The 25,987-nt window shown below is 39.1% G+C and overlaps 1 protein-coding gene across 3 annotated transcripts; it reads left to right on the forward strand.

Annotated features, from left to right (window-relative positions):
• The first annotated feature begins 1,832 nt into the window (after positions 1-1,832).
• On the forward strand, positions 1,833-25,404 carry taok2b (TAO kinase 2b). 3 transcript variants are annotated; one of them, XM_079475691.1, is made up of 19 exons: positions 1,833-2,271; positions 3,017-3,157; positions 3,242-3,313; positions 6,161-6,262; positions 6,465-6,510; positions 7,397-7,493; positions 8,896-9,009; positions 9,207-9,298; positions 9,570-9,663; positions 9,768-9,849; positions 10,240-10,407; positions 10,698-10,904; positions 11,011-11,370; positions 11,460-11,588; positions 12,421-12,624; positions 15,085-15,324; positions 19,699-19,911; positions 20,104-20,286; positions 22,640-25,404. In XM_079475691.1, the coding sequence occupies exons 2-19, from the start codon at positions 3,026-3,028 to the stop codon at positions 23,453-23,455; spliced, it is 3,351 nt and encodes a 1,116-aa protein (XP_079331817.1). In that variant the 5' UTR covers positions 1,833-2,271; positions 3,017-3,025; the 3' UTR covers positions 23,456-25,404. The 3 variants fall into 3 exon arrangements, with proteins under 3 accessions (XP_079331817.1, XP_079331815.1, XP_079331816.1); XM_079475689.1 differs by lacking the exons at positions 19,699-19,911; positions 20,104-20,286; positions 22,640-25,404 and having other exon boundaries at positions 1,844-2,271; positions 12,421-12,642; positions 15,085-19,001; XM_079475690.1 differs by lacking the exons at positions 19,699-19,911; positions 20,104-20,286; positions 22,640-25,404 and having other exon boundaries at positions 1,844-2,271; positions 15,085-19,001.
• Positions 25,405-25,987: the final 583 nt, after the last annotated feature.

Raw genomic sequence — 25,987 nt, forward strand, 5'->3', positions numbered from 1 at the left:
AGCATTTTTATGAAATAATAAATTTAATGTTTAAATGAAAGTATTAAATGAAAATATGTTTTTCATGCTTTGCTTCAATTGTGTGTAGGAATTGTTCACTTTCAACATACATTTTCATGATAATTTTCTCACCCCTCTTGTCATGCAAGATGTTTATGTATTTCTTTCTTTAGTCGAAAAGAAATTAAGGTTTTTGATGAAAACATTCCAGGATTATTCTCCAAATAGTGGACTTCACTGGACTCCAAACGGTTGAAGGTGAAAATTACAGTTTCAGTGCAGCTTCAAAGGGCTTTAAACGATACCAGACGATGAATACCGGTCTTATCTAGAGAAACAATCGGTCATTAAAAAAATACTTTTATATAGTTTATAAACACTTGTAAGCTGGGCCTGCAGAGGAGGGCCAAAAATGCCTGGTTAACAGACAGGAAAAATTAGAGAAATACTGTATACAAATGAATAAGCTATCATTAGATTTTTTTAAATGACAAAGACGTCTGTTTTCAAGAAAAATACACATTTTATTAATTATAAATGCAGCAAAACACAAAGCAGCAGGTGCAAAGAACTAAAGAGTTTTTTTCATGAAAAAGGATAAACATCTTAAATATAAATTGTAAATAAAAAAATTAAAAATAAAAGCTATTGTTTACGCTGTGTGTGTGTGTGTGTGTGTGTGTGTGTGTGTGTGTGCGTGCGTGCGTGCGTGTGTGTGTGTGTAAGGGTACAGAAGAACATTCAGACTTTTATAAAGAAGATTAAAGGCTAAAATACACTACAAGGCCTTTGCTCAAATTGTGTCCAGACATGGACTTGTTGCAGAAAGTCTGTGCCAGTCTGCAGATTTCATAAATTTGTGTGTTTCTATCTGAAACTTTCAAAAGGTGTACGATGTCTAGTTTAAATTGTTCAGATTTTGTTCTTGTAGTGTATTCCTGCCACAAGTTCTCAACGTGTTGTATTTTTATTTGTTAATTATTTTGATTAAAGTAATATTTTACTTTAAATCTAGATGCAGATGACGCCAAATTATCCTATCACAGTTTAAGTTTGCAAGCTCTGGATTTAGCCTGTGCAAAACGAATTTACTTTTACTTTTACGAATAGTAGATTACTCTTTAAATATAGTTTTCATTACAAATGTATTTAACCTTTATGCATAACCTCTAAAACAATTATCACATAAAAAACGTGAGCATTGCTGTTTTATGACAAACTAATCATATAAGTGGACAAGTGGACAACAGTGATGATATGCAAGTGCCATGCAGTTAATATACTTCACAATTAACATCCTTTAACTATTGGAAATTGTAAGCTGTGCATATTCATCCGGTGATTTTTGTAGATGTTTTAATTAACCTACAGTATTCAATATAAATACATACATAAAGTTAATAATAAAATTAGTTGTGAATGCTAAATTGCGATGGGTGAGATTGGAAATGTAATCGAAATATTGCTGTAAAATTATTATAAATTACAAGTAATCTGTGCTTCCACGCCCACTCGACGCTCATTAAAAGCGCACACATGCGCAGACAACCCTTAAAGCTTAGTAACATTTCCTTAAAATGAACTAACCCTGCTCCGGAGCAGGTTATCGTCAGGGAGTAAGTTGCCATGGTTACTTACATACCCTGAAAGTTATCTCCGTTTTTGGAACCGAAAGTTGAGGTTACCCTTAAATTTACCTGGTTTTGTCACATAGCCAGGTTTCTGGAATACCCCCCTGCGTGTGTATGGACATTGTGTTGTAACGATATGTAATGTTTATAGTTTCAGGCACGTTAGAGAAAACCTTTCATTTGCCTTTTTCTCGCTCTTCCGGTTTCCGGACGGCTCCCGCCCCGTTCCGCCATCATGCAGTCCTGAACAAAAAAAGCGAATGAGACAGAAAGAACAGCAATGGGCCTGTCACTGACAGAAGGAGATAACATGAACGAATGACACCGACGGCATGACAAAACTTGATAACAGTGCGTCGGGAAGAGATGGAATATCTAGCTGTGATATAAAGTGTCCATCCGCGTCGCTTGACAATCAGCTGGTTCTGTCCGTTAACGGTTAACAGCGGTATTATTTAATAAAAACGAATGATCGGACGGATTACTGAACGCATATCAAAATCAACACAATAGCAGTAGATGGATCGCTATTCAAATCGATGAGGACTCTTTGTATGAAGTGAGATAAAGGAGGCCAGATTTTCTTCAGGCCGGAGAGCTAGCTGACTTTAGCTAGCTACAGTGGATCCCATAAACCACGGTATGACAGACTCGTGTAAATAATTGAATGTAGTGCTGAAACTTGCACGAATAGACATCTGTCTAAAGCGGACAGTTTTGAGGTGATCTAGTCCGCTGCAGCTGTTTTAAAATGTGCATGATTTAGGTGTAATTACTTCATTTTTTTTGCCAATCTGACAAATACACACCAGTTTTTGTGTGTCTACTTAAAGATTTTGCGAGCCGGGCATGTCGCATTATTATTAAACTCACAAATACATCTCCGAATCACATTTCTTACAGGTTCCGCAGACAAGCATGATGTTTCCTCACCCAGTGCGTTACCTGTCATTTGCGCGACTAAATTCATTTATATGTTTTAAAGAGCATGCTTGCATGTAACTTTGTCATTTCAAAAGATGTACACCTCAATGGTCTGCTCCGAAATTATGCTTTAAAAGCGTTTACTGATTGATAATTATTATTTATTTGATAACTGGCAGTGATTTGAACGTGTGGTATTTTAAGTGTCTGGTCCGTATTGTATACAGTGAGATACTGATGTTGATTCAGACTTTGACAGGTTATTCACTAATGTATGGTTTTCTGTAGCTATAGCTCTGTCCCCTTTTATTAGTGCTACGGTATGTAGGGTAGGTGTTTTAAAATCAGGTTCTGAAACATTCAAAGGTCAGTGCGGTTCAGGTTAACCATGGTTTTCATTTTATCACTATTTTTGTTTGTATGTTCTATTATTTATTCATCTGCTGTGTTTGTGTGTTAAGGCGCTGGCCATGCCGTCGAGTGTGCGGGCTGGGAATCTCAAGGACCCAGAGGTGGCGGAACTTTTTTACAAGGAAGATCCGGAGAAGCTCTTCACAGACCTACGTGAGATCGGCCATGGCAGCTTTGGAGCCGTCTACTTTGTAAGTGGCCATTATGACATTCGGAGCCGTAGTAGAGCTCAGCGAACTGACTTGCCATCCCTCTTTTCTGTTTGTGTCTTATAGGCCCATGACATCCGCACCAATGAGGTGGTGGCCATTAAAAAGATGTCATACAGTGGCAAGCAGTCTAATGAGGTAAACCCACACACACAGTTTTATTTCTCAAGTTCGTGTTAGCATAGCAGTGCAACTTTTTTTGAATCAGTCAAAAAGGGAATCATAGAACATGTCATTTTATGCAGGAGTTTGTTTTCTAAGAGGTACTGAGATGCTGCTTAACACCTCTTCTTATGAAAATGAGTCGTGGGATTTTTCCTGTAATGCATGGCAAGAGATCTAAAAGCATAGAAAATCATACCAGATCCTTCGAATTCTCAAGGATTGTCTCTCCCAGCTCACCCCAGTGGTTTTCTATGGGGTTCAGGTTCACCTGACATTAGGACACAGTCTTGTTTGAAGTTATATTGTCAGACAGTTGAATAGGTTGGAGTTTGTTTTTAGATGAAAGCAAGGTTTTTAATCCTTCTGAACAATTTGTGGTGATGTAGGTGCTGTTTGATGTGGTTTTCTAACCCCAATGATCAGCTGACTTTTGCAATCCTCTATGTGTGTGACACGTGGAGATTGTTTGGGGATACTAACCATACCCCTCGCTGTGCAATACACATACTCCTCCATACGGATTCATTTCAATGTTTAAGCTGTTTTCTTACAGTCTGTTTATATTTTGTGAAGATTAACAATCTTTTACTGCACATCAGAACTATATTCTTTGGTTGTACCCATTGTGAAGGATCATAAAAGGAATTTGGCCTTTGTGTTACTTCATATTTATGCGGCTGGGCCACAGGAAGTCGTGGCTGATCATTTTTATGTTCCGTTTTACACTGTTGTGCTAAGGCCTGAGAATATACTTGTAATTGTGGCCATTGGGTTAAACATTTTTTATTATTACAATAACATTTCAACGTGTGGTCTTTGCTCATAATTACTAAGTGTGCCAATAATTCAGAACAACACTGTATTATGTAACTCCGTCTTTGTTACACCAGTTACATAATATTTGTAAAATATAGGCTTATATAGTATGGATTAGTATGAACATTAATTTTTTTCACTCACTTAAGTCTTTAGTGTCCCAACGCAACCTGTTTTATTAATTCACCCCAAAATAAATAGTTCTGTAGTTTTTTTTACTTGCTCCTCATGTCTTTTCAAATCACAACCTCTTTTGTCTTCTTCAGAACGCAAAGAGAGAACTCTGGAAGAATGTCCAATTCCACTTTCCAATACAATGACATTTGATAGGGAATATCATTTCAATCTTTCAACAATGTAATGGCATACATTATAACTCTCAAGTAATGCATGGTTACTGTATTGCAACTGTGCTTTTCGCATTGGGATTGCTAATTTGCATGCATGAAATACAGAAACTGACCAGGTGTATAGCGATATAGAGTGACTGTATTTCTTCCTTGTTTTTATCTTCCAAAATGACAAACATCACTATAAATATTAGGGATGCTCCGATCCGATATTTGTATCGGGTATCTGCGTCGATACGTAATAAAATTCTAGATCGGGTATCGGTGCAATTTGTCACCGATACCCGATCTGACATAAAATTTGTGCTAGACGATGTAAAAGTTCATGGAGACACCGGCGCTTAAACTCTCTCGTGGGCGGCTGTGCTTTGCGCAACGTGTGACATCATACGCTAGCAACGTGTGACATCATACGCTAGCAACGTGTGACATCATACGCTAGCAACGTGCTCTGTACGTAGTGCACGTGAACATATAGCAGCGAACAGCATGGAGCGAGCCAAAATATCTGTCATTTGGAGTTATTTTACAACAGCTACGCCAATAAGTTCCACCGCTTTCATTGTTATGGATGTGCAACCGCTGTCCGTCGTTGCGAAAAATGGCTTCAGACTACTTATAAACCACCTGGAGCCGCAGTATGACACGCCGAAGCGTAAATATTTATCTGATATTTATCTCTACCTGAACTGTACCAAAAAGTCTGCAAACACATATCAGAAAAAATTAAAGATGTCAATGCGGTGAGTTTTACAACAGATATCTGGAGCTGCGACGTGTCGCTTTTAAGTTTAACCGCACACTGGTTGGATGAGAATTTTGTGCCACAAAATGCCACGTTAAATGCAACAAACATGTGCAGTTTTACTAATCTAGGGAAGCTAGCGTTTTATTCATCTGTTTCTGTGTTGGATGTTAAATTTTATTTTCACTAAACTTTAGTTTAGTTAAGTGGACTTTGCTTTAGTGACTAAAGCATTAAAAAGATCTGATTCTTGTTATTTTGAATATCTAAAGCAGTAAAGCTATTACTTTTTTGCTAAATTTCAGCAGCTTTTTTGCGAATTGATTTTTTAATTATTTTTGCACTTTCTTAAAAATTATTAAGAGATTTTATTTCCATTTATTTATACCCGTTTATCAAGCTAGTGAAGCTGTTGTTATATTCAGCTGCTTAATTTGCACTTTAATTTTGAATGTCTTGTCCAAAGATAGTGAACACTTTTGTGTTATTTTTCATTTGTTTTGCTGGTTCAATAAACTATTTACTAAATTTGTGAATCATTAGTTTGTTATTTTGTTTTACGGGGTCAGGAAATTTATGTTAAGTCAAGCCTGATGTCTTGCACAGCAATGCACATAGTTTATTAAGTAATTGTGCACTTTAAAATTTTTACCTTAGTATCGGATCGGTACTCGGTATCGGCCGATACTGAATCTCAGGTATCGGAATCGGTATCGGAAGCAAAAAAGGTGGATCGGAGCATCCCTAATAAATATCCATAGCTGTTTTCATTTTTTTATGGCAATGACAGAACATTTCAAATGAACTTTGTATGCCTAGAAATGTTGCTATAATAATTACATTTGAAACATTTGAACTGCCAAACCAATGCTGAATAATTGCTACGTTCTCTCTTCGTTCTTGCTGTAGAAATGGCAGGATATTGTCAAAGAGGTAAAGTTCCTTCAAAAGCTGCGGCACCCCAACACGGTGGAGTATAGAGGCTGCTACCTGCGAGAGCACACAGCATGGGTGAGTGTGTTTGTGAGTGGGAGGAAAGCTGAAAGCATTTGAAAGGCCTTGTTCAGGGAAAGAAAATGTACTGACCTGCTAACACTATTTCCATTTACAACAAAGCCCCAGATGCACCGCTTGTCACTTTCAAACTGCTTTATTTCTGCTTTCTCCTTTATTTCTAACTCTCATTCATTTTCCTTTGCGGCTCTGTTTCTAGCTGGTGATGGAATACTGTTTGGGTTCGGCCTCAGATCTGTTGGAAGGTGAGTGGATGTTTGGAATTCGAATTGTTAAAGGGGCTATGGGTATTGGGATTAGGCCAGTTCTGTTGGTTGCTGGATATTTGTCATTGGATGTACTGAAACTGATACTAAGCTTATTTACTCAATCAAGTATGTGTCAGGTGTGACTGAAACTAATCTAAAACTTTGCGTAACTAAAGATTGTTACTGTCAAAAAAAACACCATAAAAGGGATCTTCAAATCGTACGGATGCACAGGTGCATGACAAGACTTGCATTCCGAAACGGCTATGCAATCCCAGCTAGTTTTATGCCATTTATAGTTAGAAAATATCTTTTCATTTTGGAATTCAAAGATTCTGACACGTCATCTTCATTTATTAGCATCCACAGAATTGTATGTAGGACCTGCGAGTTTCCTGTTTTATTTTTGTTCAAAGTTAATACGAATATTGCCATGCCATCCTCCAGATTGACATTAAGAAGCATTTAAATTAAAGGGATAAATTCTGTCATCTCACCTTCGAGTTGTTCCTAATCTGTTTACATTTCTTTGTTCTGATGAACACACATAAATATATTTGGAAGAATGCCTATAACCAAACAGATTTTGCCCCCCATTTACTCCCATAAAAACTTATACAGATTTAGAACTACTCGAAGGTGAGTAAATGTTGACAGAATATTCATTGTTGGGTGAAGTATCCTATTAATGTCTTTCATATGTTTTAGTGTGATTCAATTTCTTTGCTTTTAAAAAAAAAACAATACAAAATTAATTTCCTTGTTATAGTGGCCTATAACAAAACCAATTAAACAACTACAGTATACTGTAGTAAAGAAGATTCGTTGAACATGTTTTTTGAAAAACAAAACCAGAATTCCACATTTACTTTGTTTTCCTCAGTGCACAAGAAACCACTACAGGAAGAGGAAATAGCAGCAATTACCCATGGTGCATTGCAGGGCTTGGTATACCTTCACTCGCACAACATGATTCACAGGTATGGAGCAGATAAGAGAAGCAGTAGTCTTCTACTCTGTTATGTTAGAGGTTGTCTACACTAGTGCGTTTTCATAATGCTCTTCGTCCACATTAGGGTTTTCAAGCATTTCCCAAAAGCTGCCCATCCACACTGAAATGTCTGAAAATGCTTACATCCATGTACTGCGCATGAGTAAAACATAAGACGTCAGCGTGTGTCATTTCTGTCGTTTATTTACTTTCTGCCTTATTATGTTGCGGCAGATAATGAGGTTATAGATGTTTCTGCGGGTAACACAAGACTATAAAGCTGTGAAAGTTAAACTTAACTCTCGCTCCGCTGCCAAACAATAACTGCGAGTAATTACTTTTTCTGTCTTCTAAAATGAGATCAAAAGTATGCATGGACTGACATTAATGCTATCAAACGTGAGATAAGCCGAAACAACTGCGTCACATGACGAAAAACGCATCGTTTTTCAACGCCTTCGTTTCCCTCATCCATACTCCAACGCGAAAAAAGTGTTTTTGGATGTATCAACTTTCAAGTGTGTTTACGGAAAGCTCAGTTTTCAATGACAAAACGCCATCTCAGTGTTGGCGAAAGGCCAAAATGGAAAGAAAAGGATGTGATAACAAACAAAAACGCATTAGTGGGGACAAGGTTTTAGTGGGTAGTGCAAATCCACGAACACAGTATCATTCTCAGTATTTAAAATTGTGGAAGAATGTATTTTTAAAGGGGTCATATGGTGCGAATACGTGTTTTTCAGTGTCTGTGGTGTGTTATAAGTTGGATTAGGACGTATTAGACATGTAGATTTTCAAAAATGAAAGTATCGGAACAAAAGATGCATTCTATCTAAAAGCGAATGCTCACCCAGATCTGCCTGAAACGTATCCCACAAATATGTTTCAGTTCTTGGTCAGTATTACCTGACCAAGACCGCAAAAAATGTAAATGCAAGTAAGGTGGGCATAACTGTCAGTACAATTGCTTTGGAACCTGATGTTCCAAATATGATAAGAGGTGTTTCCGTCACACACTTGTAGTATTCGACAAATCACTACGCACTGGTTAACTCCAATCATAGCACACCTCGCTTTTCAGAGCGATGAGCTTTGTTAAGAATCTGGGAGTTTCAGGCAGGCGTGGCAAAGATGAGATTCAAACATGCACAGTTTGTGGAAAATACTGCAGTTTTTTTTTTTTTACCTTAAATCGTATATACACATTGCATTTCCTCTAAAAGCAATGATAATATCCGTAGCCCTGTTATATGACTCCTTTAAAAGCCCTATGCAAATAGATTTTGATAACCCTAGAAGACCCTAGATTTCTGCATGATGTTTCTGCATTAGTTTAGATTAGCAGTGTTGTGTTATGCGTTAATGATTAAAAATGGATCTGTTTTCTAAAGGGATGTGAAAGCAGGTAACATCTTGCTGACAGAACCGGGCCAGGTGAAACTAGGAGACTTTGGCTCTGCCTCCATTGTTGCTCCAGCCAACTCCTTTGTGGGCACACCTTACTGGTATGCAAACACATCCAATAAAATGACCAGCAGCCGGTTGGGTACCTTTTATCTACATTGTCTGACATGCCTTTTCTGATATTAATTGAATCTGACATTCAATCTACAGTTTAAACCATTTTGTGGTGCACAGGTCTGTGGGACCTGATTAAAAAAAAGTAATATTTATTTTCCCCCAACCATCGTATGGTTTCTAGGATGGCTCCAGAGGTTATCCTGGCCATGGATGAAGGGCAATATGATGGAAAGGTTGACGTGTGGTCACTCGGTATCACCTGCATAGAGCTTGGTAAATAAATTGAATATTCCCGTGCATTGATCGAAACAGAATGTACTTTTTGTAAAACAATATTCAACTAAGAAAATCACCGAACATATTCATAAATAGTTTTACCAATGTATTCTGGATATACCACACTATATTAATGTGGCAAGTTGCATCACCAGTACATCTACTGTGGTACAAAAGGTATAGCATACAATGATTTTCAAATTCACTGCGATTATACTTGACAATCTTACAGGTAATTGTTTGGTTGTTTCTTTTTCCTCTACCGTAGCGGAGAGAAAGCCTCCCTTATTTAACATGAATGCTATGAGTGCCTTATACCACATCGCCCAGAATGAGAGCCCAGTCCTGCAGTCCAATCACTGGTAACAAACCTTCACAGATCACACTGGTTATTTATTCTGTTAGCCTTCTATCAGTCTTTACATTGAATTAATGAACGTATGTATTCTGTCTCCCAACCTCTCAGGTCGGATTATTTTCGTAACTTTGTAGACTCTTGTCTGCAGAAGATCGCCCAGGATAGACCTACCTCTGATGTGCTGCTGAAAGTAGGTCTATGGGCTCTATGCATGTGTTCCTTCCGTGTTTAACACAAGAACCCTCTTCAGTTTCCGGTTGGGGAGACTTACAATAGAGAGAAATGGGAAACTGAAAAAACGTTTAAATTTAGCAGACACTGTACACTGCGGCACACAGCAGTGGTATATAGAACATATACTGTATTTGAAAGGATACTTTCATAAGTTTAGATCTACAGTATATAAAGCAGGCAAGCATAAAAAAAATGTGCAGAATATTTTACCGAAAATCAGTCATCCACCGCCGTGCATAGAGCGCATTAGTTTTTTGAGTAACTTTAAGGCTGCTGTTGTAAAGCTTTTTCAACATTATACATTCCCGTGATTTAAATAAACCTAGTTTTTTTATTGTCTCTCCAGCATCACTTCCTGTGCCGTGAGCGTCCGGTGACTGTGGTGATGGACCTGATAGCACGCACTAAAGATGCCGTGAGGGAGTTAGATAACCTGCAATACAGAAAGATGAAAAAGATCCTTTTCCAGGAAACACACAATGGGCCTGCTACTGAGGGAACAGAGGAGGAAGAGGTGGGCTATCGTTTCAGCATCTGATGACTTTCTTGATGTCGTCGAGGAATATTAAATAACATTGGTTTTGGGACTCCATAATAATTATAACTATTTAAGATTTATTACGGAATATAATAAGACTTTTCCCTCTAAAGAAACACAGAAAATATGCTTTATCCATCTGAATTATTCACATGTTTACGCGTGCGTTTTCTTTAATGTTATGTTATTTGTTAATGATATATACAGTATACATTTTTTTCAAACAAAAAATTCTAATAATTATGTGTTTTTAATGTGTATTACAGGATGTTGAGCAATACATGTTACGAATGGGGACGGTTAACAGCATGGAAAGCTCACATTCGCTGCCATCCATGTCAATCAGTGCCAGTTCCCAGAGCTCTTCAGTGAACAGCCTGGCTGATGGTTCAGATGACAGTGGTGAAATTGCTATGATGCAGGAGGGCGAACATACAGTGACCTCCAACAGCTCTGTGTTGCACAAACCTCTGGTATGTCTCAGTGGGTCGGTTTAAGCTTTTTCGGGGAGAGATGGAGAAGGGAATAAAGGCTTGCTCATGACACACTCTTAAATTGTCCCTCCTTGTTGTCTTAAAGAACCATGATAATATCTACGACGACCCCTACCAGCCAGAGGTGGACTTGCAGCAGCAGGGTCCCTCTGGGGGTCGCAGACGCAGAGGACGTGACCACTTTGCCACCATCCGCACAGCCTCTCTGGTGACCCGTCAGATTCAGGAACATGAGCAGGGTTCAGCACTCAGAGAACAGATGTCAGGTTACAAACGCATGAGAAGGCAGCATCAGAAACAGCTCATGGCTTTGGAGAACAAGCTGAAAGCAGAGATGGATGAACATCAGCTCAGGCTCGATAAAGAACTAGAGACACAAAGGAACAACTTCGGCAGTGAGGCAGACAAGCTAACCAAGAAGCAGCAGGCCTTTCTGGAGAAAGAGGTTATTTGAGTAGATCATGCTAACTTGTTGTTTTTATATTGTAAAACGGATTCTAATCTTGTCTTTTCCTTCACTTTCTTCCCGTTTAGACTAAGAGTGCTCTTGGAGAGGAGAAGAAGTTTCAGCAGCATATCTTGGGCCAGCAGAAAAAGGAGTTGACCGGTTTACTTGAGACTCAGAAGCGGCAGTACAGACAACGAAAAGAGCAGCTCAAGGAGGTATTATATTGTTTTTATAATTCCATTGCAAACGTACTGTACTGCATCAAATGATGTTAGTTTCACAAATTAGGGAATACTTTACTTCAAATTATGTACAGTGGCCTAGACAAGGCTATTTTAGACATGAAGAGGGGGCAACCATCACGAGTACATCAAGACAAATTGACAGTTGGGATAGTGATCGATATTCTACACCTATAGATGTCAGATGTAAGACGTGCACATAGTCATCATACAGCTGGTCAACAGGATCCTTTCTATGCTCGTCATGCACACACTGGTTATAAATGCAGAGGGACCGCTTCATTCACAACATAATTTTGCAAGTTATCTTTATGTATCCATAGAGTCCGTGAAAAAAAGATGCCAGACACAGCTGTTTTGGTACTCAAAAAAGCGTCTGGAGTCATATCTGTGCTTGTCTTTCTGTGCTTGGATCACTCTTCAAATAATGAGACCAAATTAATAAATAGACTCTGGGAGTGAGAGACACCGACACAGATCTGTAGCTGGTTTATTCTTAGCATAGGTTGATGTTTGTGCAAATATCTTAACACATTTGAGCATATATTTCCAAAATTACCAGTCAGAATTGGGTAATCATAATAGTTTGTTTTGGTGTTGGTAAGTGAAAAATATATATTTTCGTTAAACAGTTTCCTGTTTTTAATTGAGGTTGAGCAAGGGTGCGTGCAGTCTTCCTTCTTTTTTCTCCTTGGGTTGATGGAGTGACTATCTCAACTAATTCCAAACCGTAGAGCCTGTTCCGCAATCCCTTTCACCATTATTTACTTGGATATTCTACTAAAATTTTTGGTCCTATTTGCAGGAGCTCAATGAGAACCAGTCCACACCAAAGCGAGAGAAACAAGAGTGGCTGGTTCAGCAGAAGGAGTGTCTCCAGCAGCACCAGGCAGAGGAGGAGGCAGGGTTGCTACGACGGCAGAGGCAATACTACGAGCTGCAGTGTCGTCAATACAAAAGGAAAATGCTGCTGTCCCGCCACAACCTAGAGCAAGACCTACTAAGAGAGGTAAAGATCTTAACTGGGGTGCGTATTTATACAATTGTGTGAATGTATGTATTTATATTGTATAAATTAAATATTTATTGACCGTTTCATGGGACTGATCCCCAGTATACTTCCTGTTTGTGTTTGACTAGTGTCTAATAATTATATTAGTAGGGGTGACACCGAATAGTCAAATCTTCGAGGGTTTTATACAATGGGTACAGCGCCATTTTGGTTATATGGGCAGTGGCGTAACAGAAGTTCACGCACTGCACTGCCAAAATAATATTTATAATGCAAAGAAATGGGACTTCTTAAGGGTTTGGAACCAAAACACCCGCCGCTTATGAGCACGAGGTCTGGCTTGACCCAGTGCAGGATCACGTCTTCGGTGCTGCGAGAACGTTATATAGAGAAGAAGCGCGTTTCGCATGCACTCGCAAATTAATGTGTAGCTTAGACCGTTTTGCACAGTGCTCGACTGCTCGTGGTAGCAGAGGTGGCGATCATATCACAATGTCAATCCCCCACAAATAGGTGACAAATAGGTCATTTTCACTTTCCTTCCTCCACTGACTGAACCCTCATAGCCTTCGGAGAAACCGTTTAAACTACATAATCACTTCAAGTTTTATGCTTACATTGCACATATGTCCGAGACAAATGATCTGTTTTTGAAGAGGTTTGCCAGTGAATGTATTTAAAATAACGTAATGTGAACTTGCAATTGCTATACTGTACTTGTGGCACAGTCAGCTCTGCTGCTGATGCTGCTGGCAGCAGGAACCGCCGTAAACACTCATGCTTTATATGCACGAGGTGATGCAGAGACACACACTAATGTTGAAACCCGTCCGTCTAGCGCGTTTACATAGAAAACGGTGGGAAAGTTGCGCTGCAGGATAGAAAATCATGTTGTCTAATAGCCAGTCACTGTTGCTCTGCTCACAGTACGCACATACATTGTGCAGTTATTAGTGTGTTCTGTACAGTAATGAAAACGGGTCACACCACAACAAAATGTGGACTAATACTCCCAAATATATTTTGAGATCACACAGGTTACATCTAGGGAGCATATAAGATTAAAATACTCGCAATTTCGAGCCCAACACCCCATCGTGTCAATTGCGTTAGGATATTGTGTTCTCGCAAGATCAAGTCCCACCACTAAAAGTAATATAACCAAAATCACTGCTCGTAGAAAGCACGGCACAGACTGTAGGAACTTGTCATTCTCTGCACTTAAAGCAAACGTGCATGTCCGTTTTGAAAATAGTTTTGACGCAAGATCTGGTGTAGTGATTGGCACAGCATTGTTATGTTAATTTGACTATTTGTGTCTTGCGTTTTGAATATATGTTGAATCTGGCTTATTTCGTTTTTTTTTTAATATAAAGGTATATTCTGTTCTTTACTTATTCTGTAAATTAATGTCTGATTGTTTTTTGGTGCATCAATGTTGCGCTGCACTTTGCACTGTACCCTTGTTAATAACCACCCGGTGTCGGCCCCACATGCGCACGCGTGCGATTCAACTATCCGTCACTTATAGGCAAGATGTGGCAATTCTGATTCGACTGTAAACCCTTATTCGAGTACACCCCTAAATATAACTATTTATATTTAATACGTTCAAATTAATTAGCATTTTATTTGATTATATAATAGTTGTAATAAATAAATAATTTGTTACATTTTTACAATATGTTGAATGGGTCCTTTATTCGGTCGCATTTAAACTAACCGTATGGTACATTGACATCTATTGGTTGAGTTTGCATCGCAGTCTAAATTAAAAATATTGGAGAGACTGAGACTGAGCTGTAGGCTGCAAAACTGCAGCATATCAGGGAATATGGTTTTATTCGAATAAAATAAAAAATGCACCACAAAAAATTAAGCGTTGAGAACAATTTAATCTGTTATTAATATTTTGTCCAGTTCTGTGACATCATTGACTACCGTAGTAGGAACAATTATTGTATTTATTTTTGCTCCGTTGAACACAAAATGAAATGCACATTGTTTTCTAAATATCTAAAATTCAGGAAAGCAAACGGTTCTGGTGCACTTTTGACTACCAATGTAATTTTTCCAACTGTGGTAGTCAATGATGTCCTAATGAAAATTGCTAATATTCTCCCAAATATCTTAATTTGTGGTCAGCAGAACAAAGTAATTTATACATGTTTGGAACAACTTGAAGATGAGTAAATGATTACAGAAATTTCATTTTGGGGTGAACTATCCCTTTAAATTTTTCTCAGTGCTGAGCTCCAGAGCTCTCCATGCACAGCTACACACATGCAAACAAACATTTGAATACATCTTTAGTAATATATTTCAATAAAGAGTAAAGACGTCTATTAAAAAAAACCTTCTGCTTGATAAAGACAGTAAAATGTAAACTAATGTATGCCTAACTGCCATCCTCCATTCATTTCTTAATTTATTTCTTTGTGCTGTATCCCACCATAGGACCTGAATAAAAAGCAAACTTTGAAGGACCTGGAATGTGCCATGTTGCTTCGACATCACGAGACCACCCAAGAGGTTGAGTTTCGACAGTTAGGCCTCGTGCAGCACACGCGGGCCGAACTGATCAGGACGCAGCATCAGACCGAGCTTACCAACCAAATGGAGTACAACAAAAGACGCGAACAAGAGCTACGGCAGAAGCACGCCGTGGAAGTTCGCCAGCAGCCCAAGAGCCTGAGAGTGAGTGACATCATAGAGAACATTATCGAAATGGAGGGTGCTAGTGAAGGGGAGGGGCTTGATGTTGAAGAGGTGGGGCCCAAGGACATACTGGAGGGTCAAGGAGAGAGAGAAGGTGAAAGGATCGATGGAGATGAAAGGCAGCCGATAGGTGCTTCTGAAGAGACAGTTGATGAAGAGAAGGGAGAACTAGAAGTTTTTGAAGAAAACAAAACTTTGAGTAATGACACTGAAATCCAATGTCAAAAAATAGACAGGGAAGGAAAAGAGGAGGAAGTGGTGACTTCAGCTAACAATGCCATAGAAGGAAGTGCAGAAGAACAATCAGTGATCACATTAGAGGTTAATGTAATATCCAGAAACGAAAAGCACAAGGGACAGGGCCAAAATGACATAGATGATGGAATTGATCCAAGGCATGATGGGCTTCCGTGGGACGTGAACGATGATGATGGTGGTAGCGAATCACAGAGCGAGGAAGAGGATAGGGGTGTGGCTGACGGCTGTCCATCAGAGTTCATGCTCGGCCCCCCTTTTGAGCGTCGTCTTCATCAGCGTGATACAGATGAACTCTCAGAGTTCTATTTCCCAGACACTTTAGAGGAGCTGGAGCTGCCGCCCATGTTCCCACCTCCTTCCCCCACTTCCTCCTCCAAGTCCTCTTTTCTCTCTGTTTTCTCTCACATGATTTGTCTCGCTCTCTCACTCTCCACTGCCGTACAGCCATCTGTGCTCACACTTCTTTTTCTTTCCATCTTCCTTCTTTCTCTTCGTCGCTCTCGGCCTCTTCCTTCCCTCGCTTCTATTCTTCTGTCTGGTGAACTTACCTTCCTGGCCCTCTTTTTTTCATACTTACTTTTGCGTTCTTGCTGCTCGCTGTCATTTTCGACATACCTTTCTCTAACGTACTGGGGTTTGGGTCTGTTCAGCTTGGGTCTCTCTTTAAGCCTGGGACTCTATTACATACCTGTTGCCCTGGTCTCAGCATCCTTCCTCAGCTCGCCTTCGCTTTTTCTCACGCTGTACCTCGTCGTGGTGTTGGTTGTCCGCCCAGCTAGGGTCTTCCTCCAGAACGCCCCACGTAAACTCAACCGCCTCTGGATGCGGGTTCTTTTCCGGCTGCCAAAGCCACTCTTCACTGTATGCCAGTCCATCCTGGGCGGCCTGGCAGAGCGCAACCTTTATGACATGTTCCCTAAAGCTGGCCGAAACTGGGGTGGCCGGCAGTCAAGAATCCCTATGCCTTTGAAGAGTCTTACTACTCAGTATCAGGCCAAAAGCAAATATTCCATGTTATTTTCACGCTGCCTGCTTTTGTGCAGGCGGTTTGTCAGGCGACCTTTAGGCACTCTGACAGACTTGGCCAACTCCGTGGTGCTTCGGTTAGCCAAACGTGTACTGCGTACACTGCCGCAGATTTACCTGAAAAAGCTGCAAGCCTTCGGTTTGCTCCGTAGAGAAAAACCAAGCAAGCTGCCGAGGCTTCTACCCAGAGCTGTGAGGGAACATCTGCGGATGATGCGAGAGAGGAGAGAGCAGGAGAGGAGGAGAAGGGAGGAGAATGAGAGAATATGCAGGGAAGAAGGGAGGTGGGAAAGTGTGTTGAGAAGGACAGCCTCGGGCCGAAGTTTGAGGGGAAAGATGCCGTGGAGATAAAGGAGAAAAGAGAGAGACTTGGTGATGGGAAATGTGTGTTATATGTGATCTGTGTGAGCATGCACATTCCATTCAGCCCTCACTGTGCATTTTCCCTTCATTGGGTTATTTTATTTTTCCCTCTGACTGATCTTTCTTTTTGCTGTTGTTTTATTCGATTCTGTATGCTCACATGGAGTCCTTTTTGTTATACGTGAAAGTTCTCCATCCATATTAATTTGCCGTTCATTCAGCTCACCTACCCGTGGTCAGTCACATGTGAATGTAAAGCTTAAGACAATATTGTGCTTTTTGTAAAAGTTTTTGTTTATTTTATTCACAAATAGCAAGAGGCGTGTGTGTTATGGTGATTGAGGCCATGTTTGTGCAATCTTAATTCATTTAATTTATTTTATTTCTTTTTGAAGGGAGTCTTAACCTGATATTGCAAAACCAGGGCTAATTTGAAAATGTTTTCTGTAAAACTTGCAAAAGCCATTTATTTTATTTCTTTTTGAAGGGAGTCTTAACCTGATATTGCAAAACCAGGGCTAATTTGAAAATGTTTTCTGTAAAACTTGCATTGGTTTTGCTAAATGTACTGGAACCACTGTGCAAGAAGATTAGAATACAATGCTTTACACTACAGACCCCCCATAAAAAACTGCAATCTTTAACAAACGTGCAATAGAAGTTGTCCTTTCGGTTAAGGTCAATTTCGCGTAGTTTCTTTTATCTATAAGGTCCTTTATGTAGAAATGTTTTGGTTTTGAAATAGCTAACTAGGCTGTATGTCACAAAATAAAATTTTAAAACATTTTAACAGCCAACTGAAACAACAAAAGTTCTATTCAAATAATATAAATGAAAAAATACACATAACAGACATCTCACTAGAGGTTTAGAGACTGGATGATATTCTTTTAACTTCAACACACAGTGAAACAAGCACTGAGGAGAGTTATTTCCACTGCTTGTTAGTACATAATCTGTAGGGTTTTATCCATCAGGTTATGATATCCAACAGAGATTTTAAATGCTGCTAATCCTGTGCTCCCACTTTAGCGGTGAATTTGACTAAATTTCACTTCATGTTATGAGGTTTAACATTATCACTTCCAAAATGTAAAGTTAAACTCTATACAACATGATATATGCAATGTTATTTATACGTTTAGAGGGGAAACAGGATCCCTCTGTTTTTCTGTGTTGTGTTCCTAAATAGTTTGGATATGAACATACTTGAGATTGTTTAGTCTGTTTTGCACCCAGAATGACTACTTATAGACTGGTGAGCTAGGCCATATGGATCTGGATTTTATATATATAACCTTTTTTATTGCACTAGGGGCAATGATTTGACCATATTTACCATGTAAACAAGTTGTTTGGTCATATTCTTATGAAGTTAGGTAAAACCTGTTTATATCAAACATGTTTATGCAAAACCTTTGCGTATTATATTCATAGATTAGCCCTAGTTTTTCAGTGTTTGTGTGACACAATTTTATTTATAAGTATTATTGATTATATTTTAGCGATTTTCATATCAAAGTTTATGAGAAGCCATTGTACAGTCATTTTTAAAAACTTAAGTTCGGACAAGAGGAATGCAAATTAATACCAAAGGTTAGGTCACATTAGACATCAAGAGGTCTGCACTGCTCTAATACTGTCAGTAAATACAAAAAAAGCTTTACAGTTTCTCAAGAGAATCGTTTGGATGGTAAAATTAAAATTACATTGTTCACATAACGGTTTCCAAAAACAAAAATGTATTGGTAATATAAAGTTGTGTGCGTGAGAACGGAAGATACATTTCATACATTTTCATACTTTTGTTTACTCATGCTCCCTTAAGTTGTTTTTTATTAATTGAGGAACATTTGCTGTATTTCATGTGTTGCACCCTCCGTTTCAAGATCATTGTGTGTGCATTTCATCCTCATTTTGTGTGTTTGTGCATGAATGGATGTTTACGTTGAAGCCTAAAAAAGGTTTTTGTTATACATTTCTGAAATAAATGTTTGTTTTTGTTATGATGCTTGTCTTTGGTTCTTTTTATTTAGTATGTTTTTGTCTGAATTATTCATCTCATCTCAGTTTTGTTTATCGTTCATGTATGTCTTAAATACAAATTGTGATATTTTGCTTTAACATAACTAAGTTTTGTAATACTCTTAAAAATAAAAGTGCTTAAAATATTCTTCACAACGATGCCATAGAAGAACCATTTTTGGTTCCACAAGTTCCACAAAGAACCATCTCTTTCTTACCTTTTCATAATATGAAGAACCTTTTTCATCACAAAGAATCTTTTGTAAAACAGGTTCTTTATGGAACCATTTATACAAAAAAGTTATTCTTAGGCATCGAAGAACCTTTCGAAGCACCTTTATTTTTAAGAATGTAGAGGACATTTATTATTTACATATTACATATTGGACCTCGTATTACATCTGAGAAATGTAACAATTTACTTTGAGTCATAATTTCCTGATGAAAATAGCATTTAAAAATATCTTCAAGGTTTCTCATTTGAAACCCCCACAATCTTTAATATTTCACTGGATAACCGGAACTTGAGATCTAGAGTGAGTAAGTTCTTTGTATTATTTTCGAGATTTTTATGCATTTCAAAGGCCACTTGCCACAACCATGACGCCACTTTTCAATCCCATTTAACCCCAATTTTCTTATCTGTGCCTGTTTTTAATCCTTTTGTTCCTGTTTCTATAGTCTAAAGAGCTTCAGATTAAACGTCAGTTCCAGGACACATGTAAAATCCAAACCCGTCAGTTTAAAGCACTGAGGAACCACTTGCTGGAGAACACTCCGAAATCCGACCACAAAGCCTTGCTGAAGCGTCTCAAAGATGAGCAGACCCGTAAGCTGGCCATTCTGGCCGAGCAATATGACCACTCCATCAACGACATGCTGTCCACACAGGCTGTGAGTAAGGCAAGGATGCATCGGTCACAACTTCCATCCCAGTCTGACGACCAGAAACCCTCCCTCAAACCTATTGTCATGTTATTTACACGCTTCAAGTGCAACATTCCTGCTTTACACCATCAGTCAGGGTGGTTTTCTGTGAAAGTGTCGCAACTCATTGACCTTTGGCCTTTTGTGCTGTTTTTCCAGCTACGATTGGATGAGACACAGGAAGCAGAATATCAGGTGTTGAAGATGCAGCTGCAGCAAGAGTTAGAGTTGCTTAATGCGTATCAGAGCAAAATTAAGATGCATACGGACACTCAGCACGAGAGAGAAGTTAAAGATCTGGAGCAGAGAGTGTCCATCCGCAGAGCACTACTGGAACAGAGGGTAAAAGGTTACCTTATGTATTTGATGTGTTGACAAATAATATAGTAGCAATTTTTAGAACTAGTGATTGTCTTTAAAATATGACATAGAAACTACATTTCACTTTTCATGGGTTTAAATAAAATATTTTTCTTATAAAACATGATAAAAGCAACAATGTGTGTCAAAAACTATTATTTTCCTAAAAATTAAGCAACATTTTTTTTTCTTTAACTAGCCAAACATGTCCGTTTCTGAGCAACATGATAAACGTGTATTAAAGCCACAGAGTAAATTGTAAAAGTATAATAAACTGCAAAACAATATTCTAACTACCCCAAAGTAGTTCACCCCTTACAAGCATTATCATGTCCGTCAAAAACTTCAACTAGCTGTTTTATTAGAACTAAAAACAAACGATGATATTGTAGCAACGTGGCATACTGATATAGCAACTACGCCACCCCAATACAATTTGGGACAAAAGTTTATAAGATTATAAAAACACACAAGTCTGATCCACTGAACAAAGAAAGGCAAGAGACGCCGTACAAAAATAGTACTTTTATTTAAATCTTTTTTTTCTTTAACAAAATCTTTTAAAAACTCACAGAATGACCAAAACAACAGTTTGAACAAAACAAATCACGGAAAGAAAGAAAATAAGGCTAGAGCTTCGTACACAAGGAGCGCCAATTATACAAAGAAAAACCACCCCAAAATCAAGGTCACGCAAAGTGCATGGCAAGTAGCAGCACAGCAATAGACAGCCCTCCACAAAGGGGCACCCGTGGCTTGATAAGACCAAGCCTGCTTCTGAAGCACCCACCTCCTATAATGAAACCAACAACAAATACTGTCGCTGAATCATACTGATTGGAAATCTTAAGGATGCTAAATGAATACAGGGACTGCGTAACCATAATCGTTACAAAATCTCATAAAACCATTCAATACAATCAGCACTACTAAAGCGACAGTAAAGAAAACAAAAAAGTATCAACTAAGAACCTGAAACCAATCAGAATATTAAGTAGGACAACTTAATCCCTCTGAAAGCAGCAGCCTGGCTCAGAGCAGCCGTTGGAGAAGACACTGCTTTTCGTCAACCACCCGATAATGTGACACTCAGAACCATGTTCCCCCCAGCTCATATAATAGCTTCTTTGGCCTTTACAACAGTCACAGCCACCGCTGCGACCCTACCAAACTGCAGAATTGACCGAGTGGGAGCCTTGACGGCACCCCACACTGAGAAATGTAACACTACTCTCAGTAGGTCTACCCCCACCAGCACACATCATACTGCAATAAAAGCATTCAAGGTACAGAGTTTCGAGGACCGTTGGCACATTCGTGCTACACATTAGTCGGGCCGCATGGCCACTGCATTGCTCATAGTGACCCAGGAAGGGGCGGGTTCTCGACCATGTGATTAAAGGCGTCCCAAACCAGTTCATATACCCAATGTTAATGCCTGTGATTTGTTCCTACCTGCGACCAGCCCTGCTACAATATTAATGTTTGTAAAAAAAAGTATGGGCACAATATACATACATGAACGAGAAGAAGAGATCCAGACAGTATAATGCGCATGTCCCGGCAAACTAACTTAACCTACATTTATTTGAGAAGATAGTGATTAAGATTGTAATGGGTCTGTTGTATTAATAGTAATATTAAGAAAGTATCTAGGTTTCAAAATATATGATCACATAGTGGATGGTGAAATCAGACATGTCCATATACTGTATGCCAAGTGTGAAAACCTTGCGTAGGTGTGTAGGTCATGCCACATTTGTGTCCATCTTATTTGGTTATACATTCTACCAAGTGACAATTGATTTTCCCTCATTCCCTTATAATAATATGACTCGTTGCAAAATGATATCAGCTTTCTTTTATAACTGGATTTGTATGTTAGTGCAGTTTCACACTAGTACTTATGGCGAACCAAGGAACCATATCTGCTTAAAGGTGGTCTGGGGGTTCATGTGAACTCCGGTACGTTTTGCTGCTGATATGAACGCAATCGTAACAAATCCCGGAGGTGAACAGCTATTCATCCCGTATTATTTGATAAAAAAGTGTGTTGGTGTGTGTGTGTGTGTGTGTATATATCTATTTCTGTTCACCTTCCGCATTCTTAAGAGCATTTACACTACATTTGTAAGACAGGCGTATGTGTGTATTATTTACTGAAGCTTTGAAAACAAAACTAAGGGTTCAGAAACACATATATATATATATATATATATAAAAGTGAGAACACCATGGCATTAGTTAGACGCGAACAAATTGCAGTACAGACCCAAATAAAATATGCAACCAAACCAAATGTGAAACCTCCCTTAATGCTTTTGTCTTTTTCCAGATTGAGGAGGAAATGCTGGCCCTGCAGAACGAGCGTTCCGAGCGCATCAGATCCCTTCTGGAGCGCCAAGCATCTGAGATTGAGGCTTTCGACTCCGAGAGCCTCCGTCTCGGCTTCAGCAGCTTGGCTCTGACGGGCATTCCCTCTGAGGCTCACCCAAAGCAGGGATACCCATCCTCGCAGACCCCTCGTCTGTCCAGCCACTGGAGTCATGGAGGCGCGCCACATCCCCACTCCCGTAGGGGTCCCAGCAGAGCAGAATCGTCATCCTCTTCAGCCCACGCCTTCAACCTAGCACGAGACGGGCCCATCCACCACTCTTCCCGCTCCTCATCCTCTTCCTCCTCTTCTTCCTCTTCCTCCCATCACAACCGCCATCACCTTCCCCAGCACTACCACCACCAGAGCACACCCCAGCTGTACAGGGAGAAAGAGAGGGATAGAGAGAGGGAGCGGGAGAAAGAGAAGGAGTGGGGTGGAGGGAGCAGGGGAGATCTCGCACATCCCCACGTCTTCTCCCACCACCTTCCCTCCCGCTCCTCCTCCCAGTCCCTCGCTCTCCTCCCTCCTCCTCCTCCCGCTCCTCCCTCCATCACGCTGTCCGCCTCTTCTCAGTCCTCTTCTCAAGGAGTGTACGGAGGTGGTGGAGGAGGGCTGGTGGTGAGGGGCCCTAGCCTGATGGCATTGAGGAACAGCCCTCAGCCCCTGCGCAGAACAGCATCCGGGGGCGGGTCTGGCAGCGCAGACGGAGTCCTGAGCCGCAGTACCTCGGTCACCTCACACATCTCCAATGGATCCCATCTCTCCTACTCTTAAAAGGAATAATGGAGGTTGGGCTTGATTTGTGGAGGTTATTGTCTTTTTAATGCCAGTTAAATTTGTCCAAACAGTTCCGAAGAAAGGACAAGATAAGAGAGAGCACACTGTACTTGTTGTATTGCTTTTTTCCTGCTGTTGGTTGTTGTAGTTGTTTCTTTTTTAACCTTTTTGTAAGGGTGCCCAAAAATGGAAAGGTGTAATCATATACTGGCTATATCTTCTGAAACATCACCACTGCCTTTAAGATGTCTTAAAGGGATGCTGTGTTATATAGGTTTATTTTGTGTGACAGAGAATTCTTGCAAACACAAGACAATATGAACACAGAATGTTTTTAAAGTGAAACTATTACTTTTACACACTTACACTTGTTGTGTAGAAAGGTTCTCTGTCGGTCAAACTTGATGAATACATTTATGTCTATGAAGTTGCTCCAATGCATGAGATTACTGTAGTAAATACATTTGTATCCATATGTCGCATTTAAAATGTAAGGCTACTTTTTCAAAATCATAGATGTTTAGAGTCATTCTCACACCAATTGGATCTTTCATGGTGTACATACAATATCTAAAGTGTTGAAGCCTTGTGTCCACAGTTTTCTATAGTGGTAATAACTATCAGCATTTTGATCAAATAATATGTGAACAAGGTAGACCTATCATTTTGCTGTAGAAAAGCAAATGAACGCAACTGGATCTGTAATTGTTTTTACAGCATAGTAACTTGTGATATCATATTTAATGTTTGATGGTATCATGATAACACTTCTAATTCCTTGAAACACCTGTTTGGACCACACAGTCGAAAATGGCAGTGCAAACAAAACAATTGTGTGGTCCAAAACATTGCTTTGTTTGGTCTAATGTGTGTATGACTATTTAATTATTATTAATTTACCAATATTAATAATTGTTAATAGTCTGTTGGCTGAATGGTTTACAGTCCTGGAAATATTGCCACTTTTGTACAAGATTTAAAGGACGGCCGTGCCTTCTCGGTTAGGTAAGCATCTAAGACCCTAAACAATAAAGGAAAACGACAGACTTTATTTATTATGGATTGCAATGACTAATCTTCTTGGGAAGGAAGGAATTGTTATGTATTATTTTGAGTGATGCAAGGTAGTGCACATTCGAATACACTTCACAGAGGCAGGCATGAGAAGCCATACTGTATGATGATGTTGGGGCTACTGTACTTCTGATTCTGTCAAATGCAACAGCATATCTGTATAGGAATGTTCTGTTCTCTTCCCCTTTGGGGATTTGCATTCTCACGGGACGTGTGGGGTTCCTCAAAGGGCATTTGAAAACAAAGTGTGTCATGAGCATTCAAAAGATACTCAGCTGAGAGGGAATATCTCTTGCATCGCCGAGGCGGTTTCACAGACATATTCAGAGATATCCAAGAACAACAACAGAAAACCCTGATGAACTTAATCGAGATAGAAACACCAGCTCTGATATTTCTCTGTATAACCTTCTACGTTATGCTTGGTTTAAAGTAAAACTGTGCATGCAGAACTTGATGTATTGAGGATGTTGGATGTAGTGTTAGGAGGGCCAATGAGATTGTACCATTGAATGGACTGAGTTGTTTGTGAGATATGCTGTGTTTTTACTTCATGATCTTAGGACAGTTTTGCTGATCCCATTATAATGTTGAATGTTATAACGAAAAGAGCAAGTCCAAGGTGAAGGTGAAACTTGTTTGGATCCATGTATGGTGGTAAAGGAGGCTCTCCTAGTTTGTCTGGCGTTGTGATAGATGGACTATCTATCTAACATCTTGTGTATGTATGTGTTGACTGTCTAACAGATGGGTGAAGGTAGAGGCTTTGCTGCGAGTACATTTTCAGTAAATCTTGAAACGTATTATCAACTGAAATCAAACCATTTCTGGTCGAAGAAAAATGAAAGGACAATAAATTGATATTAACGTGGACCATCTTAATGTCTTTGTTATTTACATAACAGTTTTTTGTGACTTTTTTTATTACCAAATTTCTCAGTATAAACAAATAATCGGAGGTGTTAATTTAACAAATATTAGATTTTTATCAGTGTCCATTCGACATTGATGGCTGACAATGGCATCACTAACAATTCTCTATGCGCCATTGTGACGTGCCCTTTAAGACATGCTCCAGATTAGTCAATGGTCGTTATTACGTTCAGCGATTTATTTTTTGACAAGAAAATAAAATACACTTACATACATTAAAATTTAATAACACTGGTTTCTCAGAAACACTACAATAATTTAAATAAACGGTTAAAAAGTAAACAAAACAAACGCCCAGATGCTAGAATTAGATTTATAAATTCGATTTCGAATACAATAAATATAGGTTGCTTCAGTAAACTTGAAATTTAGCAAACCGTAAAAGACTAACAATACGACACAAATCCTTCTTGGATTTGGGCTAAATTTAAAGAATAGTTTATCTTTAAAAGACGTTAAAAACGCAAATATTTAGTATGCATTTCTTTCCCAGAAAGTAAATATTTTTTGAAAAGACATTTA

This window comes from Barbatula barbatula (genome assembly GCF_947034865.1).
Source record: "Barbatula barbatula genome assembly, chromosome: 16".
Classification (NCBI taxonomy): domain Eukaryota; kingdom Metazoa; phylum Chordata; class Actinopteri; order Cypriniformes; family Nemacheilidae; genus Barbatula; species Barbatula barbatula.